The sequence below is a fragment of the Nicotiana tabacum genome, chromosome 21, assembly GCF_000715075.1.
Source record: "Nicotiana tabacum cultivar K326 chromosome 21, ASM71507v2, whole genome shotgun sequence".
In the NCBI taxonomy this organism is placed as follows: Eukaryota; Viridiplantae; Streptophyta; class Magnoliopsida; order Solanales; family Solanaceae; genus Nicotiana; species Nicotiana tabacum.
Genome location: NC_134100.1, coordinates 19536000 through 19557744, shown reverse-complemented (window position 1 = coordinate 19557744; position 21745 = coordinate 19536000). Strand labels below are relative to the sequence as shown.

The 21745-nt window shown below is 41.1% G+C and overlaps 1 protein-coding gene across 2 annotated transcripts; it reads right to left on the bottom strand.

The window, feature by feature from the left end:
• Positions 1-11570: 11570 nt before the first annotated feature.
• On the bottom strand, positions 11571-20984 carry LOC107799881 (uncharacterized). 2 transcript variants are annotated; one of them, XM_075242260.1, is made up of 11 exons: positions 19741-20984; positions 14791-14904; positions 14658-14690; positions 14386-14563; positions 14115-14281; positions 13456-13592; positions 13168-13263; positions 12442-12511; positions 12271-12345; positions 12147-12203; positions 11571-12023 (listed from the first exon to the last, which is right to left on the bottom strand). In XM_075242260.1, the coding sequence occupies exons 1-10, from the start codon at positions 20968-20970 to the stop codon at positions 12156-12158; spliced, it is 2148 nt and encodes a 715-aa protein (XP_075098361.1). In that variant the 5' UTR covers positions 20971-20984; the 3' UTR covers positions 11571-12023; positions 12147-12155. The 2 variants fall into 2 exon arrangements, with proteins under 2 accessions (XP_075098361.1, XP_075098360.1); XM_075242259.1 differs by having other exon boundaries at positions 12147-12192.
• Positions 20985-21745: the final 761 nt, after the last annotated feature.

Here is a 21745-nt window from a genome sequence, read left to right as displayed (position 1 = left end):
GAGAAATGGAACTTTGCACGTAAGTCTCATGCTTTTAGTCGGGGATATATTCAACCATTTTCCATTATAGTACTAAACCCTGTTTATGTTTTTGCAGCTGAGAAATTGCCCCCTCCACCTGTCAAAAATATCCGTGAGTGGGTGAGCGTTATTCTCCCTCATACGGCGGGGGTTCGCACGTTGGCGGCTTTCTATGACAAGTATGGGCGCAGGCCTCTTTCTGGTAAGATGTCATTTCTGTTCGCCGTTTTTCTCTTTTCCCTCGTTGTATTTAATTCCTCACGTGTTGTTCGTCGGTGTCAGGGAGGGTGCGGAGAGTGAGGGTTCCTCCATTAGCTTTCTGGCAGCCAGCCTCATCTACTCGCCCTATCACGGTACCCACTGCCTGACCTTCGTTGAGGGTTGCTTCAGTTTAGTCTGCGGTCGTGGTTACTCCTGTGAGGGCCGCTTCTCAGGCCGAAGTTTCGAACTGTGTCGTTCACCCGACGGGTGAATCTCCGCTATTGAGGAAGAAGAGGGGCCGTCAAAAAGACGATGAGTGGAGTTCGAGACAACACCCCCACAGTGATTCACCTAGACGACTCTCCTTCGACAGGATCTGGAGAGGGGGTTGTCGCGGCTCCCCCCATAGGGGCGGAATCGGCCTTCGCCTCGGCTCAATCAGAGATTCCCACCATTGTCGGTGGTCAGCAACCTATCATGGCAGAAGGTCAAATTTTTGGGGCTGCCGTTGTAGTTTCGGACGTACCCTCATCCGCCGCAGTTGGTCGTGCTTCCTTTTCAGGTGCTGAAAGAGGAAAAGGCGTGGTGGTCAATGATTATGAATCCGAATCGGACCTTGACCCTGATGATCTCAGGATGTTTGAGGAGGGACTTACTCACTCGGTGGTTCATGTAGGAGGCTCAGCCCGTATACTTGAGATCCCTTCGGATGTCAATCTCTTTGGGGACACGGAGGATTTGGTGCCGCAGTTCAACATGCTATGCTCCGCAACCGAGAATGCGGCCCTTCGGACTGTTCCCGATGCTGACTTGATGGATAAGTTAGTTGCTATGGGCTTAAGAGTATGTTACTCTTACTTTTGCTTTTCCCTCGTCTTTCCTAATGATAGGATTCTAACCCATCTTTTCATTTTTTAGACGTATATGGTGGAAGTGGAGAGCATTCACAGGGCCAACATTCGGGCCAAGATTTTCTTGAAGATGTTGGAGAAATATCGTCGCTACCGCAACAAGTGTCACAAGATGCATGAGTGGCTGAAGGCAAACCCCGATAAACGAGCTCTTGGTGAGGAGTTGGAGAAAAGGGACCATGAATTGATGTAGGCTATCCGCAGCAAGAGTATGCTTGAGGAGAAACTTCGAATAAATAACGAGGAGCTCAAGTTGGGCAAGGGGGTCGCCGTAGAGTCCGAGCATCTACAGGAGAAATCGAGGTCAATGCAGTTGGAGATGGATCAAAAGTTGATCAAGGTCGAGGTGCTGAGCGCGGAGTGGATGGGGAAATTGACTGGGCTGGAGAATAAGGTTGCTGGGTTGGAGAGCATCGACAGTGCTTGGTCCGTAGCTTCGGCGAGGGCGGCGGCCCTGGAGAACACCATCCACGTCCTCCAGTCCGAGTAGGAGTCAGAGAGAGCGATGGCCACTCTTATGTAGGCAAGGCTTGAGGAGCGCATTAGCAAGATTGACCAAGAGACATCAGTTCGGGGAGATCGGGTCGCAGCACTGGAGGCAGAAAATGGGCGACTATTGGCTTAGATTGAATTTTCCTCCACCACCATTCCCAGCTACATGCACGAGCTTTGGGTTTACACCGAAGCCCAGTGGGATATATACAAGAGTTTATGGGAGGCGGGTAATATGACAGAGGCTTCATATGAAGAGGCGCGGGTGAAATCGCGGGAAGCTCGCATCAATTGCGGATATGACGCGGCGATGCTAGAAGCCGATGGGGGTGCGAACGCTGAAGGAGAGCATCCCGAAGATGACAGTGGAGAGGGTGGCGATGATGATGCAGAGTAGAGGGATAGTGATATTGATCTATTTTCCATTTGTTGTTTTCTTCCCCATTTTTCGTTCGTAGTCAATTGTCGTTGTTCCTTTCTTCAGCCGTTTTTTTTCTTTGTTGTTTTTTATATATTATTGACTTGGGTATTATGTAATCCGCGACCATTAGCATGGAGACTTTGTACAAAGAAAATATTTTTGTTGTTATTTGTATTGTATTCTACCCTTGTTTTCGTTTCGCGTGATTTCGATGCGACATAGATTCCCGCACGGCGAGTCCCGATATTTTGCTCTTTCTGATAGTCCTTCGCCATTGGAATATTTCGTACTTTCTCTTTGGCGATGGCTTATGGCCTTAAAGGATGTTCGTCGAGATATTAACCCGTCGTTGTTCGATCAAGGTCGATCTCTTCTTTTTGGTGAACACCTTAAGGGAGTAATTTAGACCTCGTCAAAATATTAACCTGTTGTCGAACAAGTTCGAGATAACACCTTCGAGTTTGAACTCTTTTTTTGGCGAAGGCCCTTGGCCTTAACAGGTGTTATTTTGAACTTGTCGAAATATTAACCTGTCGTCGTTCGATCGAGGTCGAATTCTTCTTTTGGCGAAGACCGTTGTCCTTAAAGCGTGTTATTTCGAACTTGTCGAAATAATAACCTGTCGCCGTTCGATCAAGGTCGAACTATTCTTTTGGCGAAGGCCCTTGGCCTTAAAGGGTGTTATTTCGAACTTGTCGAAATATTAACCTATCATCTTTCGATCTAGGTCGAATTCTTCTTTTGGCAAAGGCCCTTGGCCTTAAAAGGTGTTATTTCGAACTTGTCGTAATATTAACCTGTGGTCTTTCGATCAAGGTCGAACTCTTCTTTTGGCGAAGTCCCTTGGCCTTAAAGGCGTGTTATTTCGAACTTGTCGAAATATTAACCCGTCGTCGTTCGATCGAGGTCGAACTCTTCTTTTGGCGAAGGCCCTAACCCTTAAAAGGTGTTATTTCGAACTTATCGAAATAGTAACCCGTCGTCGTTCGATCGAGGTTGAACTCTTCTTTTGGAGAAGGCCCTTGGCCTTAAAGGGTGTTATTTCGAACTTCTTGAAATATTAACCCATCGTCGTTTGATCGAGGTGGAACTCTTCTTTTGGTGAAGGCCCTTGGTCTTAAAGGATGTTATTTCGAACTTGGCAAAATATTAACCTGTCGTCGTTCGATCAAGGTCAAACTCTTCTTTTGGCGAAGACCCTTGGGCGTAACGGATATTTTTTCGAACTTATCGAAATATCAACCTGTCGTTGTTCGATCAAGGTCGATCTCTTCTTTTGGAGAAGTCTCTTTGCCTTAAAGGGTGTTATTTCAAACTTGTCAAAATATTAATCTGTCATCATTCGATATAGGTCGAACTCTTCTTTTGGCGAAGGCCCTTATCCTTAAAGGGGTGTTATTTTGAACTTGTTGAAATATTAACCTGTCGTCGTCCGATCAAGGTCGAACTCTTCTTTTGGCGAAGGCCTTTGGCCTTAAAGGGTGTTATTTCTAACATGTCGAAATATCAACCCGTCATCGTTCGATCAAGGTAGAACTCTTCTTTTAGCGAAGGCCCTTGGCCTTCAAGGGTGTTACTTCGAATTTATCGAAATAGTAACCTGTCGTCGTTTGATCCAGGTCGAGCTCTTCTTTTGGCGAAGGTCCTTAGCCAGAAAAGGTGTTATCTTGAACTTGTTGAAATAGTAACTCATTGTCGTTCGATCGAGGTCGAACTCTTCTTTTGGCGAAGACCCTTGGCCTTAACGGGTATTATTTCAAACTTATCGAAATATCAACATGTCGGTGTTCGATCAAAGTCGAACTCTTCTTTTGGCGAAGGCCCTTGGCCTTAAAGGGGAGTTATTTTGAACTTGCTAAAATATTAACCTATCGTCGTCCGATCAAGGTCGAACTCTTATTTTGGCGAAGGCCCTTGGCCTTAAAGAGTGTTATTTCTAACATGCCGAAATATCAACCCGCCGTCGTTCGGTCAAGGTCGAACTCTTCTTTTGGCAAAGGCCCTTGGCATTCAAGGGAGTTACTTCGAACATATCGAAATAGTAACTCGTCATCGTTCGATCAAGGTCAAACTCTTCTTTTGGCGAAAGCCCTTAGCCTTAAAGGGTGTTATTTCGAACTTGTCAAAATATTATCATATCGTCGTTCGATCAAGGTCGAACTCTTCTTTCGGCGAAGGCCCTTAGCCTTAAAGGGTGTTATTTCGAACTTGTCAAAATATTAAGTTATCGTCGTTTGATCTAGGTCGAACTCTTCTTTTGGAGAAGGCCCTTGGCCTTAAAGGGTGTTATTTCGAACTTGTCGAAATAATAACCCGTCGTCATTCGATCGAGGTTGAACTCTTCTTTTGGTGAAGGCCTTTGGTCTCAAAGGGTGTCATTTTGAACTTGTTGAAATATTAACCCGTCGTCGTTCGATAGAGGTCGAACTCTTCTTTTGGCGAAGGTCCTTGGCCTTAAAGGGTGTTATTTCGAACTTGTCGAAATATTAACCTGTCGTCCTTCGATAGAGGTCAAACTCTTCTTTTGACGAAGGCCCTTGGCCATAAAAGGGTGTTATTTCGAACTTGTTGAAATATTAACCCGTCGTCGTTCGATCGAGGTCAAACTCTTCTTTTGGCGAAGGACCTTGGCCTTAAAGGGTGTTATTTCGAACTTTTCGAAATATTAACCTGTCGTCATTCGATCAAAGTCGAACTCTTCTTTTGGCGAAGGCCCTTGGCCTTAAAGGGTGTTATTTCGAACTTGTCGAAATATTATCCTTTCGTCGTTCGATCAAAGTCGAACTCTTCTTTTGGAGAAGGCCCTTGGCTTGCAAGGGTGTTACTTCGAACTTATCGAAATAGTAAACCGTCGTCTTTCAATCAAGGTCGAACTCTTCTTTTGGCGAAGGCCCTTGGCCTTAAAGGGTGTTATTTCGAACTTGTCAAAATATTATGTCGTCGTTTGATCAAGGTCGAACTCTTCTTTTGGCGAAGGCCCTTGGCCTTAACGGGTGTTATTTTGAATTTTTCGAAATATTAATCTGTCGTCGTTAGATCAAGGTCGAATTCTTCTTTTGGCGAAGAACCTTGGCCTTAAAGGGTGTCATTTCGAACATGTCCAAATATTAACCTGTGGTTGTTCAATCAAGGTCGAACTCTTCTTTTGGCGAATGCCCTTGGCCTTAAAGGGTGTTATTTCGAACTTGTCAAAATTTTAACCTGTCGTCGTTCGATCTAGGTCGAACTCTTCTTTTGGTGAAGGCCCTTGGCCTTAAAGGGGTGATATTTCAAACTTGTCAAAATATCAACTCGTTGTCGTTCGATCAAGGTCGAACCCTTCTTTTGGCGTAGGCCCTTGGCCTTAAAGGGTGTTATTTCGAAGTTGTCGAAATATCAACCCGTCGTCGTTCGATCGAGGTTGAACTCTTCTTTTGGCGAAGGCCCTCGGCCTTAAAGGGTGTTATTTCGAACTTGTCGAAATATTAACCCGTCGTCATTCGATCGAGGTTGAACTCTTCTTTTGGCGAAAGCCCTTGGTCTCAAAGGGTGTCATTTTGAACTTGTTGAAATATTAACCCGTTGTCGTTCGATCGAGGTCGAACTCTTCTTTTGGCGAAGGTCCTTGGCCTTAAAGGGTGTTATTTCGAACTTGTCGAAATATTAACCTGGCGTCCTTCGATAGAGGTCGAACTCTTCTTTTGACGAAGGCCCTTGGCCATAAAAGGGTGTTATTTCGAACTTGTTGAAATATTAACCCGTCGTCGTTCGATCGAGGTCAAACTCTTCTTATGGCGAAGGACCTTGGCCCTAAAGGGTGTTATTTCGAACTTTTCGAAATATTAACCTGTCGTCATTCGATCAAGGTCGAACTCTTCTTTTGGCGAAGGCCCTTGGCCTTAAAGGGTGTTATTTCAAACTTGCCAAAATATTATCCTTTCGTCGTTCGATCAAAGTCGAACTCTTCTTTTGGGGAAGGCCCTTGGCCTTAATGGGTATTATTTCGAACTTTTTGAAATATTAACCTGTCGTCGTTGGATTAAGGTCGAATTCTTCTTTTGGCGAAGACCCTTGGCCTTAAAGGGTGTTATTTCGAACTTGTCAAAATATTATCCTTTCGTCGTCCGATCAAAGTCAAACTCTTCTTTTGGCGAAGGCCCTTGGCCTTAATGGGTATTTATTTCGAACTTTTTGAAATATTAACTGTCGTCGTTCGATCAAGGTCGAATTCTTCTTTTGGCAAAAAACCTTGGCCTTAAAGGGTGTTATCTCGAACTTGTTGAAATATTAACCTGTCATCGTTCGATCAAGGTCTAACTCTTCTTTTGGCGAAGGCCCTTGGCCTTAAAGGTGTCATTTCGAACTTGTCAAAATATTAACCTGTCGTCGTTCGATCTAGGTTGAACTTTTCTTTTGGCGAAGGCCCTTGGCCTTAAAGGGGTGTTATTTCACACTTGTCGAAATATTTACCTGTCGTCGTTCGATCAATGTCGAATTCTTCTTTTGGCGAAGGCCCTTGGCCTTAAAGGGTGTCATTTCGAACATATCGAAATATCAACCCGTCGTCGTTCGATCGAGGTCGAACTCTTCTTTTGCCGAAGGCCCTTGGCCTTAAAGTGTGTTATATCGAACTTGTCGAAATAGTAACTCGTTGTCAATTAATCGAGGTCGAACTCTTCTTTTGGCGAAGGCCTTTGGCCTAAAAAGGTGTTATCTCGAACTTGTTGAAATAGTAACTCATCGTCGTTCGATCAAGGTCGAACTCTTCTTTTGGCGAAAGCCTTTGGCCTTAAGGGTGTTATTTCGAACTTGTCGAAATATTAACCTATCGTCATTCAATCAAGGTCGAACTCTTCTTTTGGCGAATGCCCTTGGCCTTAATGGGTGTTATTTCGAACTTGTCGAAAGATTAAGCTATCGTCGTTCGATCTAGGTCGAACTCTTCTTTTGGAGAAGGCCCTTGGCCTTAAAGGGTGTCATTTCAAACTTGACGAAATATTAATCTGCCGTCGTTCGATCAAGGTCGAACTCTTCTTTTGGCGAAGGCCCTTGGCCTTAAAGGGTGTTATTTCGAACTTGTCGAAATATTAACCCATCATCGTTCAATCGAGGTCGAACTCTTCTTTTGGCGAAGGACCTCCTTAAATGGTGTTATTTCGAACTTATCGAAATAGTAACCCGTTGTCGTTCGATCGAGGTCGAACTTTTCTTTTGGCGAAGGCCCTTGGCCTTAAAGGATGTTATTTCGAACATGTCGAAATATCAACCCGTCATCATTCGATCGAGGTCGAACTCTTCTTGTGGCAAAGGCCCTTGGCCTTAAAGGGTGTTATTTCAAACTTGTCGAAATATCAACCCGTCGTCGTTCGATCGAGTTCGAACTCTTCTTTTGGCAAAGGCCTTTGGCCTTAAAAGGGTGTTATTTCGAACTTATCGAAATAGTAACCCGTTGTCGTTCGATCGAGGTCGAACTCTTCTTTTGGCAAAGGCCCTTGTCCTTAAAGGGTGTTATTTCGAACTTGTCAATATATTAACCTGTCGTCGTTCGATCAAGGTCGATCCCTTCTTTTGGTGAAGGCCCTTGGCCTTAAAGGGTGTTATTTCGAACTTGTCGAAATATTAACCTGTCGTCGTTTGATCTAGGTCAAACTCTTCTTTTGGCAAAGGCCCTTGGCCTTAAAGGGGTGTTATTTCGAACTTGTCGAAATATTTACCTGTCGTCGTTCGATCAAGGTCGAACTCTTCTTTTGGTGAAGGCCCTTGGCCTTGAAGGGTGTTATTTCGAACATGTCGAAATATCAACCCTTCGTCGTTCGATCGAGGTCGAACGCTTCTTTTGGTAAAGGCTCTTGGCCTTAAAGGGTGTTATTTCAAACTTGTCAAAATATCAACCCGTCATCATTCGATCGAGGTCGAACTCATCTTTTGGCAAAGTCCCTTGGCCTTAAAGGGTGTTATTTCAAACTTATCGAAATAGTAACCCGTCGTCGTTCGATCGAGGTCAAACTCTTCTTTTGGCGAAAGCCCTTAGCCTAAAAGGGTGTTATTTCGAACTTGTTGAAAAATTAACCCGTCGTCGTTCGATCGAGGTCGAACTCTTCTTTTGGCGAAGGCCCTTGGCCTTAAAGGGTGTTATTTCGAACTTGTTGAAATATTAACCCGTCGTCATTCGATCAAGGCCGAACTCTTCTTTTGACAAAGGCCCTTGGCCTTAAAGGGTGTTATTTCGAACTTGTCAAAATATTATCCTGTCGTCGTTCGATCAAGGTCGAACACTTCTTTTGGCGAAGGCCCTTGGCCTTAAAGGGCGTTTTTTTCGAACTTGTCGAAATATTAACCTGCCGTCGTTCGATTTAGGTCGAACTCTTCTTTTGGTGAAGGCCCTTGGCCTTAATGGGGTGTTATTTCGACATTGTCGAAATAGTAACCTGCCATCCTTCGATCAAGGTCGAACTCTTCTTTTGGCGAAGGCCCTTGGCCTTAAAGGGTGTTATTTTGAACTAATCGAAATATCAACTCGTCATCGTTTGATCGAGGTCGAACTATTCTTTTGGCGAAGGCCCTTGGCCTGAAAGGGTGTTATTTCGAACTTGTCAAAATATTAACCCATCGTCGTTCGATCGAGGTCGAACTCTTCTTTTGGAGAAGGCCCTTGGCCTTAGTGGGTGTTATTTCGAACTTATCAAAATATTAACCCGTTGTCGTTCGATCGAGGTCAAACTCTTCTTTGGCGAAAGCCCTTGGCCTTAAAGGATGTTATTTTGAATATGTCGAAATATCAACCCGGCGTCATTCGATCAAGGTCGAACTATTCTTTTGCCGAAGGCCCTTGGCCTTAAAGGGTGTTATTTCAAACTTGTCGAAATATCAACCCGTCGTCGTTCGATCGAGTTCGAACTCTTCTTTTGGCAAAGGCCCTTGGCCTTAAAAGGGTGTTATTTCGAACTTATCGAAATAGTAACCCGTCATCGTTCAATCAAGGTCGAACTCTTCTTTTAATGAAGGCCCTTGGCCTTAAAGGGTGTTATTTCGAACTTGTCAATATATTAACCTGTCGTCGTTCGATCAAGGTCGGACCCTTCTTTTGGCGAAGGCCCTTGGCCTTAAAGGGTGTTATTTCGAACTTGTCGAAATATTAACCTGTCGTCGTTCAATCTAGGTCAAATTCTTCTTTTGGCAAAGGCCCTTGGCCTTAAAGGGGTGTTATTTCGAACTTGTCGAAATATTAACCTGTCATCGTTCTATCAAGGTCGAATTCTTCTTTTGGCAAAGGCCCTTGGCCTTGAAGGGTGTTATTTTGAACATGTCCAAATATCAACCCTTCGTCGTTCGATCGAGGTCGAACGCTTCTTTTGGTAAAGGCCCTTGGCCTTAAAGGGTGTTATTTCAAACTTGTCGAAATATCAAATCGTCATCATTCGATCGAGGTCGAACTCTTCTTTTGGCAAAGGCCCTTGGCCTTAAAGGGTGTTATTTCGAACTTATCGAAATAGTAACCCGTCGTCGTTCGATCGAGGTCAAACTCTTCTTTTGGCGAAGGCCCTTGGCCTTAAAGGGTGTTATTTCGAACTTGTTGAAATATTAACCTGTCGTCGTTTGATCGAGGTCGAACTCTTCTTTTGGCGAAGGCCCTTGGCCTTAAAGGGTGTTATTTCGAACTTGTTGAAATATTAACCTGTCGTCATTCGATCAAGGCCGAACTCTTCTTTTGGCAAAGGTCCTTGGCCTTAAAGGGTGTTATTTGGAACTTGTCAAAATATTATCCTGTCGTCGTTCGATCAAGGTCGAACTCTTCTTTTGGCGAAGGCCCTTGGCCTTAAAGGGTGTTATATGGAACTAATTGAAATATCAACCCGTCGTCGTTCGATTGAGGTCGAACTATTCTTTTGGCGAAGGCCCTTGGCCTTAAAGGGTGTTATTTCGAACTTATCGAATAGTGACCCATCGTCGTTTGATCGAGGAAGAACTCTTCTTTTGGAGAAGGCCTTTGGCCTTAAAGGGTGTTATTTCGAACTTGTTGAAATATTAACTCATCGTCGTTCGATCGAGGTCAAACTATTCTTTTGGCGAAGGTCCTTGGCCTTAAAGGGTGTTATTTCGAACTTGTCGAAATATTAACCCGTCATCATTCGATCAAGGTCGAACTCTTCTTTTGGCGAAGGCCCTTGGCCTTAAAGGGTGTTATTTCGAACTTGTCAAAATATTAACACGTCGTTGTTCGATCAAGGTCGAACTCTTATTTTGGCGAAGGCTCTTGGCCTTGAAAGGTGTTATTTCGAACTTATCGGAATAGTGACCCGTCGTCAGTCCTAGTTTTTAGAGAATCAGACATTTCCTGGGGGAGTCCCAGTTCGTTTGACATTGCTTGCATCAGAGGGTGCAACGTCGGAGAATACGAAACGTTGTTGTTTCGCTTAGTTTCATTCTTCGCACATATTGTAGTTTCTTTGTCTGACTCCTGCCTTTCGACTTGGAGGTGTCATCGGCGGGCGGTGTTTCGGTTGTTTTGCAGTAGTTTTTCATTCTTTTGTTGAGATGTTTCTTTACTCGCTCGCCTGTGTGGCCTTTGTGTTCCTACTTGAGCAAAGAGTAGAAGGTGAGTTAGAATGATACTTTCCTTGCTCCCCTCCCCTCGGTGGTCCGATGGAGGAGAACAGGTTGGTAATGTTGTTTGCCTTGTTTGGCATATCGATGGTTGATGGGGCAAAGATTTCTAAGTTTGGTAATTTTACTTGGCTCTCCTCCCCCTACCGCGCTGCACCTTTATCCCGCGAGGGTTGGATTTTTCCTTCGCGCTCTTTTCGGTGGGTGATCATATTTTTTGTCTTTGATTTGGGAGAGACTAGGAAATTTCACTAAGAAATCCCCACAGACGGCGCCAAATTATTTGACTCAAAAGATATCAAAATCTTTTTGAATAAATCAATCAAAGAAAATGAAGGGGTAAATCTTAGTCATACATAATAAATTCCAGATCAAAGAGTTAATAGTGTAGATAATTCATAGGATGGAAGAAATAAAGTTGATCTTATTGAAATTCAACATTGTGACTCCCATCAATCGATGGGGGAGATAGCTTTACATGTTCTTCTGCAGATTACTTCTTTTCCATAAAGATTACAAGAAGAGAGTTTGAGAGAGAGAAGGGGGAGCAGACCCCCTTAATCGAAGGTTTTTTCCTACTATATATAGTAAAGACACCCTTGCCATTTACTTGGTCCGACGCTCTCTCGCATCTAGTGTGCCTTTATCGTTCTTTTAGACATTACTCCTTCTAACTCGACAGGTGTCGGGTATGAGAAGTAGAGTGTGCTATGTTATGTTTTACTGCCCAATCTCTTAGGCGAGATGTTGATCAGCTCGACCGTGACGGTCAGATTTTGACCAATACACCACGTATGAGCCTCTTTACAAAACTTGCAAAATATGACATTTTCCAATAACATCATACACAAACCTTTTTTCTTCCAAATCAGGGGGGGAAAGCTTGATAAAATCACCCCAATAATAATAAAAATGAAATCTTACAAGTAAGGTTTGGGGATGGTAGTGTACACACAGAGAACTTGCCCTTACCTTGAGAAGGTAGAAAGATTATTTCCGATATACCTTCGACTTAAAAAAAGATAAGAAAAAGCAGCAGTAGCAACAAACAGTAACGCCAAAAATCTAATAAGAACATCAAAGCGAAAGAGACAAGTAGTAATTAGGAATCTACGGCGAAAAGATAACCTCCAACCATCCAGTTTTTCCAGTTTTGTGTCCATATTCACATTTTGTACAATATTACATATACAAGGTACAATTTGCCTTGGAGAAACTCCAGGAGACTTCAATCAGGTCCTTTTACTCTCAAATATTAGCGCTTGATTACGGACATACTTATTCCATTTTAGTCTCCGTTAGTCGGACTAGGATTGTGCACTAGCTAGGGGCCAACTGCTGAACGTTGCCTCATAATTGTTTCCTGTATATGCTCATAAATTTGGCTACAAATTCTGCAACCACAGATATAAATCAACAATGATCAACATAGGTGGCTCTATGTCTACCATCATATACAACACAGAGGCAAATAAAATTTAGAATTTGAAGTTAATGGGTTCAGTATTACATAATACCTTCTAATTTTAAGAGAGCATTTGTTCCAACTGGGAGCCTTTTTTCCTGCAAATGGCCTAGGGTTACTCCATATATTAGTTTTTCTCAAAAAAAAAATTGAAAGATATAAGGGGTTGAACTTACATAATAAGCATGCCAATAATATATTTCCCTTTTTAAACCTCCATCAACCCTCTTAAGGAATTGTTCAACAAGTTTCTGTGTGCATTGATAAAAAATCAGAATCATGTCATGGAGATTCGTTAAATGCTACATCTTCAACCATTCTCATATATAAAACTATATGTATTTTACCAGGAGTATAAGTTTTGGGTGCACAAACTCGACTAGGAGTTTTTGGAACTTGCCCCGAATAGAAAATAACCTGATCAAACCAATACACACTGTGAATTTCAATATTTCCATAAATGGGTTATGAAATTCACTAAATAACAAACAATTCAACAAATTATATGGAAACAGAGGCGGATGTAAAGCATATGGTAGAAGTTCGGCAAAATTCAATAGTTTTGCATTAAATCCTGTATATTTGTTACGAAATTCACCAAATGTATACATATAATAAACTGCGAACCCAATAGAATCAGTGGCGAAGCCACATGATCACAAGGGTGGTCAACTGACCACCCTTCGCCGAAAAATTGTATTGTGTATGTAGGTAAAATATTATGTTTTAGAGGTATATAACATATATTGAACGCCCTTTGTCCGGAAATTTTTTCACTTCTTTCAAATTTGAATACCCTTAGAAAAATTTCTAGCTTCGCCATTGAATAGAATAAATGGGTAGTGGGTTCGGTGGCAAGCAAGGATCACTAGAACCCATAAACTTTAAATTCTGGATCCGCCTGCCTGGAAAAACGTAACACATGACAATCAAAAAGGGTCTGAAATTGCCCCTTAGTGCCTAAGATGAATATCCAAGTTCTTGATTACCAATATGTTCGGTTTAATTGAACAAGAATTTCCTAACAAACAAAAGGAAGGGAGAAAAAGATAAAATAGGAAAGAAATTAATACCTTGTTGGAGTTGGATCAGCTAGAATTTCAGCTGCAAGTTCTACTACAGATTCTTCCCATCCTACTGAAATTGGTTGATCCTCAGCAAAAGGATAGCTGTACAAGTGAGGGTATCATTAAGTACTTTTAACACATTTTCTCGGTCGGCCAAAAACATTTACAGCCGCTAGCCGAATATATAAAAAATATACTTTAAAGTATGTATATTATATATTAATACACTGTGTAGATTTCCCTATCATTAATCCACAACGTAGCAAGCAAATTATGTGTTAATAATAGTCTTACTTGTGTGCTTTGCAAGCTTCAAGAGCCATAATTGCTCTTCTCAGGTTTTGCTTTGATTTTGTAGCTATTTTAGCAGCAAAGCCCCTAGAAAGTTCAAGGTCTTCCTTTCTTGCTACCTCAATGAGAACTTCCATAATCTTCACAAAGCAAAAAAAAAAAACATAATGAGTAGATGTGATTATGGTTAAAGCGTAAGCGTAAGACGTGTATCCCTGGGAATTCAACAAGTTCTTCTAGTGTAAACTAACAGCAAAAACATAAAAAATTAATAAGAACGTCGAGTATGGTGGAAACTAAGATTGCAGAAACAATAATTCCAGCCTGTGTTAGCTCGTTTTCAGGAGAATTCAGGTTAAATTTGGACACAATATTATCATAACTTCTCTTTTACTATGAAACGGAAACTTTATATCGTGCTATATGATGTTAGAAAATATGGACATCAAGTTTGGTTTAGCATGATCTATACTATAAAGCTTATGTTACAGATTCTTTATGTTGATCAATTGAAACAATCACCAGATAAGCACATGCCAATAGCTACGGTTGATCACTGGAGATCAGAAAACGAAATTTAATTTGAGGTCCTAGGCCTATATCTTTACCCTGTCCTGTGCAAAGAAGATAATACTACTATGGTTAAAATTTTGTGCACTTACTTCATTAGTCGCGGGAGCTTCAACTTCAATCACTGTGCAGCGACTTTTCACTAACTCGAGTATAGATGCATCGGTTTCACAGAAGAGAATGAGCTTACAGTCCATTATCCATTTTATTAAGTGTTGCATGTTCTCCTCAGCTCTATCCGCATCGTGCAGAACTATAACTGTAAGCAGCAACGTAATTAGTAGTATCAAATTAATCCCCAAAAAAAGAAAAACTGAAGTTATGCAATGTTAATAAAGCTGTTGTGTCTATATAGATATGAACCTTTGGAATCTGCCTTCATATTAATCCTGCTTACTTCTGGAGTTAGTGTGTATTCACAGCTTATTTGCTTAACCAAAGCCATTAATGCAAATCTAGCATTAGGCTCTAAATGAACATTGAGCTCAATATGGTGAGGACTTGAGCTTACTGGTACAATGACTTGAACCGGCTTCGTTTCCTGCCAACAGAAAGGAGAAAGATGAGAATGAAAGTAGAAACAATGGCAAATTAATAATTAACAAATCAGAAAAAGGAATTCAAGCCAAATGTACCTGGATGTAGAAGTATTTCAGATCATGGGATATCTGCAAAAAATTAACATAAAATGCTGAGATAGGTCTAGTAATGAACCCGAAAACGAAAATGTAGTGTAGCATTGCATCTTCTCAAGGCAAGCTTACTTACATTGCAAATTGCATCGCCATAGATTTCACGCAAAAGAGCCATCGATAATGCTCTTTTTCCATATCCCGGAGGACCCTTGAACAACATGTGTGGGAGTGGTTCATTTGAAGAAACCTAAGAGGAAAAGTGTTAGTAACTAGTCATTGCTATAGATGTCCAACATCTCATTGCATTGTGATGCAAGTGCAAGAATGCAAAAGAATGGAATACGGCAGCTAGCATCGAGTTAGTTATAGGTGTCAGTAAGTTAGTTACAAGTTAGTTAAAAGTTAGTTAAAACAGTTAGTTGGGAAATGTACTGTAGAGTGAACGGTAGTAGCTCATTACTTTCAATAGTTGTGATATAAATACATTACTACGTTGTAAATTGGAGGAAATCGTGAAGAAAGATCACTCTATTCTCTCTTCTTACATCTTCTCTCAGCTAATTCTCTCGGTACTACCCTCAGCTAGCTATCATCTTCTTCGAGCTTAGCTCCTAGATTAACAATTTCCTTTGCAATTATAACTAATTGCATCAATTGGTATCAGAGCAATCGATTCTCGGCATAATCAAACATGACCGGCAGTAAAAATCAAGATAAACCAGTTGATGAAATGGAGGAAAAACTATCACAGATTCAAGAGCAGTTACAGAAGGTAATGGATGGCATGACAAGTATGAGTGAAAGGAATTCACAAGCTGATAAGGAATTGTTAGGGCTTAAAGAGGCTATTGGAATTATCACCTCAAGGGGAAAGGAACAAATTGTAGCTGAGTCTTCAATCAACAGAGGGGAACCAATGAAGGTTAGGAACAAGAGGATAGAGTCGAGGGCTCACAACGACCACATTCAAGTTTAATGATCACTATGTCCAATTAAATCGGTTGATAATTACCAGAGTCAACACAAGAGTCAAAAAGTTACTAACTAGAGTTATTTCTTTTGGGAACCCTATCTCTAACCATAAGTACGTAGGTAAGTGTGTTGGTGCCAAATGAAACATGTTTGACTTTTCGAGCATGACTTAATTAGGTCTTTTTATTCATTACTACTACTACTATTACTACCAAAACACAAAACAGACTCATTCCCTTAAGAATGTTGTCACGTCATCCATCATTGGAATGAGTCACCCGGTTCACACAACAACTACCTTTGGAAAGAACCATGGTATTAAGAAAACCAAAGGTATTTATTATCTACTAAAACATAAAAAAAAGTTACTAAATCAAACACCAACTAATAAAGAAACAAACATGAAGAAGCTAAAAAGCAAAAGCTATTGACAGTGGAACGAATATACATAATTCATGAATAAAGAGAATATATATATATATATATATATATATATATATATATATATATATATATATATATATATACACACACATGAATAAGAAAGAAAAGAATAAAATCAAGTTATTACATGCGAAATGTCTCAGAATGTATCAAATAAAACAAATAAACTCCACCCCCTGTATAAAGATAAGTATTGTACCCAATGCTTAATAAAATAAGAGTAAAAGAGGGGAAAGAGTGAAGAGAAATCCCTATGGCTCCTTGGACATCTCTGTGTCCCCATCAATGTCATCGCATTCTGGCTCAACCAACTGGATCTCATCATCCTCAAATCTAGGTGTGGCTGGGTTGGCGAACATCTGACGCACTGCCTCAGCAGTGTCGGCAGAAAGGTCAGGCTAGTCAGACTGGCGAGCTGGTGCTACTAGTGCAGATGGGGCTATAGGATCAGGTGCTAACTGGTGTAGGTCAAGTAATATGTCAAATGAAAGATCTCTGGCTATAACAATTCTGTTCATTTCTCTTTGGAGCTTGTCCACTGATTTCGTGCTAGCTTGGGATTTCCTCATCTCCTTTACTTCATTTCCTAGCTCTTTGATTATTGTCCCGTGATGTACCAAGGTAGCCATGATAGTGTTCTGGTTTTCTAAGAGACAATGGCTTTTCAACGATCGGAGGAGTATGAGGTGTCGAAACAGAAGACTGCACTATAACATTACTAGATAAGTTAGATAGCTTTGTAGTGGCTGTCTGCATCTAGTTGTTGAGACTCGTCAATGTCTAGGAGACTCACAGTGCAGAGAGTGGGCTAGTAGGTATGGGCATTGGCTTCAAAGCTGAAGAGGAAGTTGTGGTAGGAACTACAGTAAGGACTGTAGATGATGGTGGAGGCATGATTGTGGCACTGGAGGAAGGCTCGGCCGACGTGGATGTAACATCATCTGTCTCAACAACTACCACGTCTAGCTCATCAAACTGGATTGTGGTGGTAGAAGGCTGAACTTTCCTTTTCGGATTGTTACATCCATAAATGAGTACCAAGATAAAGGCTTCTTCAGCTTCACCTTTTTATCAAAATCCCTTGGCTCTACCCTTGCATCCATAAGACACTCTATAATGGCGTTGGGATATGGGTAGGACGAGTCATCTTGTCGGGCGATCACTAAGATATTGGTCGGCATCACGATACCACATTAATCGGGTACCCGACTATAATAAAAGCAACCAAGACTGCCCGAGGAGTTGACAAGTGAGTTCCATTTTGACTCCGGTCTAGTCTGCTGCTGACAAAGGATTGCTACCATTTTTCCTTGAAGCTTAGTATGCTTCGGTGGATAGGAACCCCAGCGGCAATCCATGGGGGTGGTGGTCCTGGTGCTGATAGAATCTTCGCTAACCAAGGACAGACTGCATCTCCAAGTGCACGCTTCTCCAAGTATTCTTTTGGCTCGACATCATCAAAGCCCAAGTATGTGTTGAATGTGAGTTGATCAAATCGCACTCTGAGGTTACACACTTTTTTCACCTTTGTCCCCTTTTTGATATGTGCCACATTGGCGTAGAATTCTCAGACAAGGTATTCCTCAGCATCCGCTATGCTCTAAGTAAACCATATCCACCTTTTGCGTTTTCTCAACTGTCTCAGCATGGCCCGGTTATATGTCCCCAAATCTGTCAATAAGAACCGTCGCTCAAGGGCTAGCTATCTCGCCAACCACCATGTGCAGAAGCTAGTAAAAGCTGGCAGGATGACAAATCGGTCCTCCTAGACCTCTCTTCTTTGTTCTTTCAAGCCTGGCAGTTGTAGCATCTCCTCCTCTACCATAATCGGGGATGTCCTGAATGGGTGTATCTTGTATCATAGGGACTAGTGTATCCGAAGGCTTAGAAGCCTGACTAGCACTTTTCGATCCCTCGAAAGTGCTATGAGATGAGGACGACTCGTCCCTGAGTTCGAATCTCCCTGGTGGCCTTAGATGTACTGCCGGCTATTCTCAAATAGAGGCTAAGTTTCCCTCTGATACGTCCCTAGACGGGGCATATGAGCTCATCTCGAAGAGGTCTGCTCCTCTCTCTCTCCTGGTTGTTATCTTTTTTTTCCTGATTTCCTTTTGTGGGGCAGGAGGTAAGGCTCTCTTGCCTCATCCCCGAGAAGGTTCACCCCTCCCTTTTGATGTGTCACCTCTTTCCCTAGAATGAACCATTGTCTGTACCAAGCAAAGATGATTGCTAGTTGCAATTCAATGTTCAAACATGCACAGAGGACATGCAAGTAAGATATATACTAGAAAACACAGTGAGGTTCACAATCAAAACAAGCTTGCAAGACATTAACACTCAAAGCATGCTTGTAGGACAAGTGGCCTAAAAAGAACAAAAAATCTATAAATTAAACTAAAATAAAGAAAATTAACAAAAAATTGAAGCATACAAGATGAATGAGTGTAGTGAGTGAATGCTCAGAGATGTTGTGTGTGGGGATAGTTGGAATCACCAAAAATTCTCAATAGAGTGCTATTTTTGGTGTTCAGAGAGTGAAAATCTTAACCTTTGCCCCTACCATTCTATTTATACTTATGGTCAACAAAAAGGGGAAGAAGATCGAGTGTGGCAGCACATTTTCATGTGAGGTCCGCACTCTATTACCTGGGGCTTCATCTTCAACATCTCATCTGCAGTCCACACAATTTAGTATGTGGCCGCAGATCTCATGTGCGGTCGCACATCAACCTATTCTCTAATATACTCAAACTTCAGAGAGTTTGTATTTTCCATCTCTCATTTGTGCAGTCTGCAAGATAATTGTGCGGCCACATTGATCTTTTGCTAGAGCACTCCAAATTGTGTGGTTCGCACAAATCAACTGTGGTTTGCACTTCTTTCAATACTTAGCCACATTTTTGTCCACAGTTCCTGTAAGTCACACTCGGCCCTACAGCACACTTCAAATCTCACATAGTGGTTCAACTCATCAGGGAAATGATAATTTCTTTACTCGATTCTCAAAATTAGATTTTCCTTGATTCTCTGGTATAGATTTTTGTAAATGGTTGTATAAGGTCAACCAGTACTTTTCTATGGATGAAGTTCCTTTTGAACAAAGGGTGAAGGCGACATCCATTCATATGGATGGTGATGTCATTGCTTGGCATAGGTCTTATGTGAAGTCTCCAACTTCTACATTGGATCTATCATGGACTGAATATGTACTGGCTTTAAATGAAAGATTTGGTGATAATTTTGAGGATCCCATGGAAGCCTTGAAGAATTTGAGTCAAACTGCCGGGGTTAGGGAATACCAAGCAGAATTTAACAGACTATTAACTGGAGTTAATCTAACAACTGAGAATGTCATTAGTTGTTCTTTAGGGGGTCTTAAACCAGAACCGAATAAAGCTGTAAGAATACAAGTACCAAGAACATTAATGTAAGCCTATATATAAACCAACTTTGTTGAATATGAGATGATTCATGCACCAGGCTGCCCTTTTTTATTCGATCATAGAGGACTATAAAAAGGCTCCAAAGATTAACATGTGTAAAGCAACCTTATCGTCTACGTGCGCAGTCAAACAACGTGATAAAATTGAAAGCACATTGATAATATTTCATGTATCAGGAAAGGGAATTAGATCATCTTTATCAATCTGAAAGTTAAGACACTTACAAGATGACTAAGTAGTAAAGCTTGTTGCTTGTTGCAAATGAATCCCTCCAATGAATCAGGTTGATGTTTATCAGCCCAAAATTGTCTCAAACTTTCAACAACAAATGCCTTCTCAATTAATAAAGCTTCATTAATCGGCCTCGCTCTTTCTGGAGATCCATCTTTTCTTGAGTTTCTACAAGATCCATTCTTTATACAAGAAAACCATGCTTCTGTTTGAGTAGTACTCTTTTTCCTATTTGTTATGAATTTTTTCGCACTTCTATTCGTCCTTCTAGTAGCATCACTTAGATTACTGCTCTGCCTACTTATAGCAGAACTCGGATTCGTTGTTGCTGTTCGTGTCACAATAGTACTAGATGAAATAGTTCCCCTGCTATTCTGCTTGAAATTCGCGCGCATTTTATTCACAGAACTAACATTTTTATCAGTCGATATCCGGGGCACTGAATTGAATTTGCTTGATTGAGTAAAAGCTGAATATCCCTTAGACAAGAAAATATCACTTGGTGAAATAGATTCAGTACTTTGAAACATATTATTCACACCAACTGGAATATTGGGGCCTCTTGAGATCTTTGCATTGGCTAACATTACATTCATTTCACCTACTGAAGGTTCATGTTTGCGCTGTATTTCTCTTTCTCGTTCTCTCCTGGACAAAGTCCTCGTTGGGGATCGTGTTATTTCTGCTCTTCTCCGCTCCTTGGACATGTCGTAAAGAGCAGGTCTAGGAGCGGATAGAGCCCTGCGACTATATATATAGTTTGCTTTGCCACGAACTGCAACATCATTGTTAGTACTATTATTTAGTACTATGTTATTTTGCTTTCTAGTTGAACTCGAAAAGCTTTGCTTGTCAAGGTGATGTTCCTCTTTCGAATTATGTCTACCTCGATGTTCGGATTTTGAAAAGGGGCTGACATTTCTACGTGCATTTGAATGTGAAAATGGACTAATAACATGTAGAGTAAGTCCAGGAAAATGAACATCACCTTCATCTCTGCGCGATTTATACGGGGATTTGCTAGGCCTTCTCCGGTTTATACTCCAAAATTTGTTCGCTTGATCAAAGGCTAATACATTTATATCAACATTCTTTGCATTTAGTCTTGGACTTTCCTGCCAATCGGTCTCTGTATCAGATGGCTCATATCCACTTCGCCTTTGCTTCACAAATGACGAATTTTTAACTTGTAACGCTTTGTTAGAAGCAGAATAACTCTCCATTTTAGCAGATTTTTTTTTACAAACTTTGGTTTGGATATTGGAATTTCAAAGAATATTCTGTTTTAAAGAAGCTTTTGGACAAGAAATACTACCTAGGATTGGCAATTAACGAGAATACCTAGGAAAACGTCGGGGAAAATGATGGAGAGGTCTCATATCTCCAATTCATATCCTTTGTCAAACGTTTTTACGTACACCATTAAAGAAAGATATTTTAAATAATTTCAAAAACTTTTGGCCGAAAAAAATATTTCACCTTGTTTTCCTTTCAAACTGCCCAAAAAGAACTTTCATCGGTAGTGACGTTTATGAAGGATCAACCCTTTGATTTATAATTTTTAAGTTTTTGGAGTGTCTTTAAACTTAAACATCATGATATGTGTTGAATATGTCTTCATCCCACGTCGGTGGGGGACTTGTGTTTGGGGAGAATTTCTCCCTATAAAAGGAGGCCTAATGTTTAGGATTTAAACACGCCTCTTATTTGCCTTATTATCTTCATAAGGCATTTGTATATTCTCTCTTTAATATTATTTCACTTGTATTTTGGAGTGGAATAAAATATTGGTTGTGTTCGAGGAAGTAGGCAAAATTGGCCGAACTTCGTAAATTCTGGTGTTCCTTTTATTATTGTTTTATTGTCTTATTTATGTTGTCATATTTTTTGGTATAGTAGTTGTGACTCATTCACACTATATACATTTGGCTTCCGCAACAATTGGCATCAGAGCCAAGAGTACTGTCTAAGTATGCTTTGTGGTTACAGCATAGTCTG

Excerpts from the sequence above, each read along its gene's own strand:
- LOC107799881 (XM_075242259.1), bottom strand. The coding sequence starts at position 20,970 with ATGGAGAGTTATTCTGCTTCTAACAAAGCGTTACAAGTTAAAAATTCG. Across the intron at positions 14,905-19,740 it reads CTTTACTACTTAGTCATCTT|GTTTCTTCAAATGAACCACT; the intron begins GTAAGTGTCTTA and ends TTTTCCTCTTAG. Across the intron at positions 14,691-14,790 it reads ATGGCGATGCAATTTGCAAT|ATATCCCATGATCTGAAATA; the intron begins GTAAGTAAGCTT and ends AATTTTTTGCAG.